Here is an 8,883-nt window from a genome sequence, read left to right on the forward strand (position 1 = left end):
TTGAGTGGGCTCCGCCCACTTTGTGTTTTTGGCCCTCTAAACAGTAATAATGTTACATTTTTGCATTACATGCTTATATGCACGGAACATGCAAGAGATGGGGAACGTATTCGTGAGCTACTTAGCGCAAATGAGTGCTTTATATGGGGATGCGGTCGTCATCTCAATGTAAAGTGCTCGTTTAGTGCGCACTTTTGCACGGGCTTCGCCCGTTTACAACGGTAATGTTCCATTTTCCTACTACTAATTAGTTTGCACGGGGCGTGCATGAGTGAAGGAGTGCGTTAGTGAGTGTTTGGAAGTGGGCGAGCGCTTCGCGCTCGATTTCGTGCGCACTACGTGCGCACGAAATCGTGCGCACTTTCGCAGCCGTGCTTCGCACGGCCTTACGAGATTAATAGGCCTCTCGCCAGCTTGTGGCGCTCGGGCCTAACTAGAAAAGGAGAAAAAAGCAGGACAAAGAAACCAATAATAACAAAAATAGAAATAATGAAACATGTTCATAACAGTCAAATATGTCCATTTGTCTGATGTCTGTTCCACTCTCAGTCCAGTCCTTGATCCATGTTTGTGTGACGGTCCTTTTTCCTGCTGCAGTACATTCTAAAGTACAGTCTAGAGTACATTCTAAAGTACAGTCTAGAGTACATTCTAAAGTACATTCTAAAGTACATTCTAAAGTACAGTCTAAAGTACATTCTAAAGTACAGTCTAGAGTACAGTCTAAAGTACATTCTAAAGTACATTCTAAAGTACAGTCTAAAGTACAGTCTAAAGTACATTCTAAAGTACAGTCTAGAGTACATTCTAAAGTACAGTCTAGAGTACATTCTAAAGTACATTCTAAAGTACATTCTAAAGTACAGTCTAAAGTACATTCTAAAGTACAGTCTAGAGTACAGTCTAAAGTACATTCTAAAGTACAGTCTAGAGTACAGTCTAAAGTACATTCTAAAGTACATTCTAAAGTACAGTCTAAAGTACAGTCTAAAGTACATTCTAAAGTACAGTCTAGAGTACATTCTAAAGTACAGTCTAGAGTACATTCTAAAGTACATTCTAAAGTACATTCTAAAGTACAGTCTAAAGTACATTCTAAAGTACAGTCTAGAGTACAGTCTAAAGTACATTCTAAAGTACAGTCTAGAGTACATTCTAAAGTACATTCTAAAGTACATTCGAAAAGTACATTCCAAAAGTAAATTCTAAAGTACATTCTAAAAAACATTCCAAAGTACATTCTAAAGTACAGTTTAAAGTACATTCTAAAGTACATTATATGCAAAAGTACATTCTAAAAGTTCTAGTCTAAGGTGAGGTCTAGTCTGAGGTGAGGTCCTCATGGAGCACCAGTCTGAGGTGAGGTCCTCATGGAGCTCCAGTCTGAGGTGAGGTCCTCATGGAGCTCCAGTCTGAGGTGAGGTCCTCATGGAGCACCAGTCTGAGGAGAGATCTTCATGGAGCTCCAGTCTGAGGTGAGGTCCTCATGGAGCTCCAGTCTGAGGTGAGATCTTCATGGAGCTCCAGTCTGAGGTGAGGTCCTCATGGAGCTCCAGTCTGAGGTGAGGTCCTCATGGAGCTCCAGTCTGGGGTGAGGTCCTCATGGAGCTCCAGTCTGAGGTGAGGTCCTCATGGAGCTCCAGTCTGAGGTGAGGTCCTCATGGAGCTCCAGTCTGAGGTGAGGTCCTCATGGAGCTCCAGTCTGAGGTGAGATCTTCATGGAGCTCCAGTTTGAGGTGAGGTCCTAATGGAGCTCCAGTCTGAGGTGAGATCTTCATGGAGCTCCAGTCTGAGGTGAGGTCCTCATGGAGCTCCAGTCTGAGGTGAGGTCCTCATGGAGCTCTTAGGTGAGGTCCTCATGGAGCTCCAGTCAAAGGTGAGATCTTCATGGAGCTCCAGTCTGAGGTGAGGTCCTCATGGAGCTCCAGTCTGAGGTGAGGTCCTCATGGAGCACTGAGGTGAGGTCCTCATGGAGCTCCAATCTGAGGTGAGGTCCTCATGGAGCTCCAGTCTGAGGTGAGATCTTCATGGAGCTCCAGTCTGAGGTGAGGTCCTCATGGAGCTCCAGTCTGAGGTGAGATCTTCATGGAGCTCCAGTCTGAGGTGAGATCTTCATGGAGCTCCAGTCTGAGGTGAGGTCCTCATGGAGCTCCAGTCTGAGGTGAGATCTTCATGGAGCTCCAGTCTGAGGTGAGGTCCTCATGGAGTTCCAGTCTGAGGTGAGGTCCTCATGGAGCTCCAGTCTGAGGTGAGGTCCTCATGGAGCTCCAGTCAAAGGTGAGATCTTCATGGAGCTCCAGTCTGAGGTGAGGTCCTCATGGAGCTCCAGTCTGAGGTGAGATCTTCATGGAGCTCCAGTCTGAGGTGAGATCTTCATGGAGCTCCAGTCTGAGGTGAGGTCCTCATGGAGCTCCAGTCTGAGGTGAGATCTTCATGGAGCTCCAGTCTGAGGTGAGGTCCTCATGGAGCTCCAGTCTGAGGTGAGGTCCTCATGGAGCTCTGAGGTGAGGTCCTCATGGAGCTCCAGTCTGAGGTGAGGTCCTCATGGAGCTCTGAGGTGAGGTCCTCATGGAGCTCCAGTCTGAGGTGAGGTCCTCATGGAGCTCCAGTCTGAGGTGAGGTCCTCATGGAGCTCTGAGGTGAGGTCCTCATGGAGCTCCAGTCTGAGGTGAGGTCCTCATGGAGCTCTGAGGTGAGGTCCTCATGGAGCTCCAGTCTGAGGGAGAGTGACATCATCTTCAGCCTCTTCCATGTTCTAACAATCGCTCCAACACTTGAGGTCTACACTTCAGGCTCTGGGGTCTTTCCAGCCTTGTGGAGGTCTACACTTCAGGCTCTGGGGTCTTTTCAGCCTTGTGGAGGTCTACACTTCAGGCTCTGGGGTCTTTCCAGCCTTGTGGAGGTCTACACTTCAGGCTCTGGGGTCTTTCCAGCCTTGTGGAGGTCACACTTCAGTCTCCGGGGTCTTTTCAGCCTTGTGGAGGTCTACACTTCAGGCTCTGGGGTCTTTCCAGCCTTGTGGAGGTCTACACTTCAGGCTCTGGGGTCTTTCCAGCCTTGTGGAGGTCTACACTTCAGGCTCTGGGGTCTTTCCAGCCTTGTGGAGGTCTACACTTCAGGCTCTGGGGTCTTTCCAGCCTTGTGGAGGTCACACTTCAGGCTCTGGGGTCTTTCCAGCCTTGTGGAGGTCACACTTCAGGCTCTGGGGTCTTTCCAGTCTTGTGGAGGTCTACACTTCAGGCTCTGGGGTCTTTCCAGCCTTGTGGAGGTCTACACTTCAGGCTCTGGGGTCTTTCCAGCCTTGTGGAGGTCTACACTTCAGGCTCTGGGGTCTTTCCAGCCTTGTGGAGGTCACACTTCAGGCTCTGGGGTCTTTCCAGCCTTGTGGAGGTCTACACTTCAGGCTCTGGGGTCTTTCCAGCCTTGTGGAGGTCACACTTCAGGCTCTGGGGTCTTTCCAGCCTTGTGGAGGTCTACACTTCAGGCTCTGGGGTCTTTCCAGCCTTGTGGAGGTCACACTTCAGGCTCTGGGGTCTTTCCAGCCTTGTGGAGGTCTACACTTCAGGCTCTGGGGTCTTTCCAGCCTTGTGGAGGTCACACTTCAGGCTCTGGGGTCTTTCCAGCCTTGTGGAGGTCTACACTTCAGGCTCTGGGGTCTTTCCAGCCTTGTGGAGGTCTACACTTCAGGCTCTGGGGTCTTTCCAGCCTTGTGGAGGTCACACTTCAGGCTCTGGGGTCTTCTGACAGCTCTTTGGCCTTGCCCATGGCAGTGGGTGGAGTCTGACTAATTGTGGGCTGGTCTTATGCATCTGACGAGCTCAAACAGGAGGTGGAGTTTATAACGACACTGACAGCTCCAATAAGAGAGAACTAGTGTTGTACCAGAACCAGTCTGTCCAACTCAGAGTACTAGTGACTAATGACTAGTAGCTAATGACTAGTTACTAATGACTAGTGACTAGTAACTAATGACTAGTAACTAATGACTAGTTACTTATGACTAGTGAATAATGACTAGTGACTAATGACTAGTAACTAATGACTAGTTACTAATTACTAGTTACTAATGACTAGTGAATAATGACTAGTGGAGGTCTACACTTCAGGCTCTGGGGTCTTTTCAGCCTTGTGGAGGTCACACTTCAGGCTCTGGGGTCTTTCCAGCCTTGTGGAGGTCTACACTTCAGGCTCTGGGGTCTTTCCAGCCTTGTGGAGGTCTACACTTCAGGCTCTGGGGTCTTTCCAGCCTTGTGGAGGTCTACACTTCAGGCTCTGGGGTCTTTCCAGCCTTGTGGAGGTCACACTTCAGGCTCTGGGGTCTTTCCAGCCTTGTGGAGGTCTACACTTCAGTCTCCGGGGTCTTTTCAGCCTTGTGGAGGTCTACACTTCAGGCTCTGGGGTCTTTCCAGCCTTGTGGAGGTCTACACTTCAGGCTCTGGGGTCTTTCCAGCCTTGTGGAGGTCTACACTTCAGGCTCTGGGGTCTTTCCAGCCTTGTGGAGGTCACACTTCAGGCTCTGGGGTCTTTCCAGCCTTGTGGAGGTCTACACTTCAGGCTCTGGGGTCTTTCCAGCCTTGTGGAGGTCACACTTCAGGCTCTGGGGTCTTTCCAGCCTTGTGGAGGTCTACACTTCAGGCTCTGGGGTCTTTCCAGCCTTGTGGAGGTCACACTTCAGGCTCTGGGGTCTTTCCAGCCTTGTGGAGGTCTACACTTCAGGCTCTGGGGTCTTTCCAGCCTTGTGGAGGTCACACTTCAGGCTCTGGGGTCTTTCCAGCCTTGTGGAGGTCTACACTTCAGGCTCTGGGGTCTTTCCAGCCTTGTGGAGGTCTACACTTCAGGCTCTGGGGTCTTTCCAGCCTTGTGGAGGTCACACTTCAGGCTCTGGGGTCTTTCCAGCCTTGTGGAGGTCTACACTTCAGGCTCTGGGGTCTTTCCAGCCTTGTGGAGGTCACACTTCAGGCTCTGGGGTCTTCTGACAGCTCTTTGGCCTTGCCCATGGCAGTGGGTGGAGTCTGACTAATTGTGGGCTGGTCTTATGCATCTGACGAGCTCAAACAGGAGGTGGAGTTTATAACGACACTGACAGCTCCAATAAGAGAGAACTAGTGTTGTACCAGAACCAGTCTGTCCAACTCAGAGTACTAGTGACTAATGACTAGTAGCTAATGACTAGTTACTAATGACTAGTGACTAGTAACTAATGACTAGTAACTAATGACTAGTGACTAATGACTAGTAGCTAATGACTAGTTACTAATGACTAGTGACTAGTGACTAGTGAAGAATGACTAGTGAATAATGACTAGTTACTAATGACTAGTAATTAATGACTAATGACTAGTGACTAGTAACTAATGACTAGTGACTAATGACTAGTGACTAGTAACTAATGACTAGTGACTAGTTACTAATGACTAGTGAATAATGACTAGTGACTAATGACTAGTTACTAATGACTAGTTACTAATGACTAGTAACTAATGACTAGTAACTAATGACTAATTACTAGTGACGAATGACTAGTTACTAATGACTCATGACTAGTTACTAATGACTAGTGAATAATGACTAGTGACTAATGACTAGTAACTAATGACTAGTTACTAGTGACTGCTGACTAGTAATTAATGACTAGTGACTAATGACTAGTTACTAATGACTCATGACTAGTTAATAATGACTAGTGAATAATGACTAGTGACTAATGACTAGTAACTAATGACTAGTTACTAGTGACTGCTGACTAGTAATTAATGACTAGTTACTAATGACTAGTTACTAATGACTAGTGAATAATGACTAGTGACTAATAACTAGTAACTAATAACTAATGGTTAGTTACTAATGACTAGTAACTAATGGTTAGTAACTAATGGCTTGTTACTAAAGACTAATGACTAATGACTGCTGACTAGTGACTGCTGACTAGTGACTAATGACTAGTTACTAATGAATAGTTGCTAATGACTAGTGACAAATGACTAGTGACAAATGACTAGTGACAAATGACTAGTGACTAATGACTAATGAATAGTAACTAATGACTAGTGACTAATGAGTAGTTACTAATGACTAGTTACTAATGACTAGTTACTAATGACTGCTGACTAGTGACTGCTGACTAGTGACTAATGACTAGTTACTAATGAATAGTTGCTAATGACTAGTGACAAATGACTAGTGACTATGACTAATGACTAGTGACAAATGACTAGTGACTAATGACTAATGAATAGTAACTAATGACTAGTAACTAATGACTAGTTACTAATGACTAGTTACTAATGACTAGTGACTAAAGACTAGTGACTAATGACTAGTTACTAATGACTAGTTACTAATGACTCATGACTAGTTACTAATGACTAGTGACTAATGACTAATGACTAGTAACTAATGACTAGTTACTAATGACTAGTTACTAATGACTCATGACTAGTTACTAATGACTAGTGAATAATGACTAGTGACTAATGACTAGTTACTAGTGACTGCTGACTAGTAAATAATGACTAGTTACTAGCGACTGCTGACTAGTAATTAATGACTAGTTACTAATGACTAGTGAATAATGACTAGTGACTAATGACTAGTAACTAATGACTAGTGACTAATGACTAGTAACTAATGACTAGTTACTAATGACTCATGATTAGTTACTAATGACTAGTGAATAATGACTAGTGACTAATGACTAGTAACTAATGACTAGTGACTAATGACTAGTAACTAATGACTAGTTACTAATGACTCATGATTAGTTACTAATGACTAGTGAATAATGACTAGTGACTAATGACTAGTAACTAATGACTAGTTACTAATGACTAGTTACTAATGACTAATGACTAGTAACTAATGACTAGTGAATACTGACTAATGACTAGTAACTAATGACTAGTGAATACTGACTAATGACTAGTAACTAATGACTAGTGAATAATGACTAGTGGCTAGTAACTAATGACTAGTAACTAATGGTTAGTAACTAATGGCTAGTTATTAATGACTAATGACTAGTGAATAACGACTAGTGACTAATGACTAGTAACTAATGACTAGTTACTAATGACTAGTTACTAATGACTAGTTACTAATGACTAGTTACTAATAACTAGTAACTAATGGCTTGTTACTAATGACTAATGACTAATGACTAGTTACTAATGACTAGTTACTAATGACTAGTTACTAATGACTAGTGACCAGTGACTAGTTACTAATGACTAGTTACTAATGACTAGTTACTAATGACTAGTTACTAATGACTAGTGACCAGTGACTAGTTACTAATGACTAGTTACTAATGAATAGTTGCTAATGACTAGTGACAAATGACTAGTGACTAATGACTAATGAATAGTAACTAATGACTAGTGACTAATGACTAGTTACTAATGACTAGTGACTAATGACTAGTGACTAATGACCTTTGGATGGAGACGTGTTTTCTTTGTAGATCTAAAAAGAAGCAGAGACAGAACTAAAAGGGGTGCTAAATTAAAAGGGTGCTAAACTAAAAGGGTGCTAAACTAAAAGGGTGCCAAATGAAATGGGGTGCTAAACTAAAAGGGTGCTGAACTAAAAGGGTGCTGAACTAAAAGGGGTGCTAAATTAAAAGGGGTGCATGGTGGCAGAGCGGTTAGAGCTCTCGCGCCGAGATGAGGAGATCATTGGTTTGATCTCTGTGGGTGGAGCCTAATGAAATCCTCTTGTTTACAGTCATGAGAGTCTTATGTGTCTCACAACGCACTTGGGTCTTTTACACATCATGTGGTCTTTTGTTCTGCAGACGCTTTATAAATAAGACCCTGGACCAAGACCAGGTCTAAACCAGGACCAGACTAGTCCTACGTCTCATACCGACTCTGGCGCACGGATGAAGACCTTGCAGGTGCCCAGCTGGTACTGGTCCTGGTCCATGTTGACGGAGCGCAGCAGGTGGAGGACCCCGTCTCTCTGGTCCCCGCTCCACCCAAGCCAGGACTCTGGAGTCAGGATGGCATACCTGCAACGAGACCAGGACCAGTACTGAGACCGGGACCAGGACTGAGACCGGGACCAGGACTGAGACCGGGACCAGGACTGAGACCGGGATCAGGACAGAGACCGAGGACTGAGACCGGGACCAGGACTGAGACCAGGACCAGGACCAGGACTGAGACCAGGACTGAGAACAGGACTAGGACTGAGACCCCTGGGCTCCCCCTGGGCTCCTCCTCGGGCTCCCCCTCGGGCTCCCCCTCGGGCTCCCCCTGGGCTCCTCCTCGGGCTCCCCCTCGGGCTCCCCCTGGGCTCCCCTTGGGCTCCCCCTGGGCTCCTCCTGGGCCCCCCGCTCGGGCTCCCCCTCGGGCTCCCCCTGGGCCCCCCGCTCGGGCTCCCCCTGGGCTCCCCCTCGGGCTCCCCCTCGGGCTCCCCCTGGCGCTCCCCCTCGGGCTCCCCCTGGGCTCTTCCTCGGCTCCCCCTGGGATCCTCCCCCTGGGCTCCCCCTGGGCTCCTCCTCGGGCTCCCCCTGGGCTCCCCCTGGGCTCCCCCTGGGCTCCCCCTGGGCTCCTCCTGGGCTCCCCCTCGGCTCCTCCCCCTGGGCTCCCCCTCGGGCTCCCCCTCGGGCTCCCCCTCGGGCTCCCCCTCGCGCTCCCCCTGGGCTCCCCCTGGGCTCCTCCTGGGCTCCCCCTGGGCTCCCCCTGGGCTCCCCCTCGGGCTCCCCCTCGGGCTCCCCCTGGCGCTCCCCCTCGGGCTCCCCCTGGCGCTCCCCCTGGGCTCCCCCTGGGCTCCCCCTCGGGCTCCCCCTGGGGCTCCTCCTGGGCTCTTCCTCGGCTCCCCCTGGGATCCTCCCCCTGGGCTCCCCCTGGGCTCCCCCTCGGGCTCCCCCTGGGGCTCCTC

General features: G+C 47.8%; 2 protein-coding genes across 2 annotated transcripts in view; one reads left to right on the forward strand and one right to left on the reverse strand.

Moving 5' to 3' along the window:
- The window catches only part of pi4kb (phosphatidylinositol 4-kinase, catalytic, beta), a 116,299-nt gene that overhangs the window by 48,918 nt on the left and 58,498 nt on the right, over positions 1-8,883 (forward strand). The gene's annotated exons all lie outside the window — the stretch shown is intronic.
- The window catches only part of myo1eb (myosin IEb), a 102,604-nt gene that overhangs the window by 21,215 nt on the left and 72,506 nt on the right, over positions 1-8,883 (reverse strand). The window contains exon 19 of the mRNA XM_072461393.1: positions 7,864-8,008. Coding sequence (XP_072317494.1) covers positions 7,864-8,008 — 145 coding nt within the window. The remainder of the gene's footprint in view (positions 1-7,863; positions 8,009-8,883) is intronic.

This window comes from Eucyclogobius newberryi, unplaced genomic scaffold (assembly GCF_026437365.1).
Source record: "Eucyclogobius newberryi isolate DKJ021-1_F unplaced genomic scaffold, fEucNew1.0.hap1 SCAF_3, whole genome shotgun sequence".
Taxonomy (NCBI): Eukaryota; Metazoa; Chordata; class Actinopteri; order Gobiiformes; family Gobiidae; genus Eucyclogobius; species Eucyclogobius newberryi.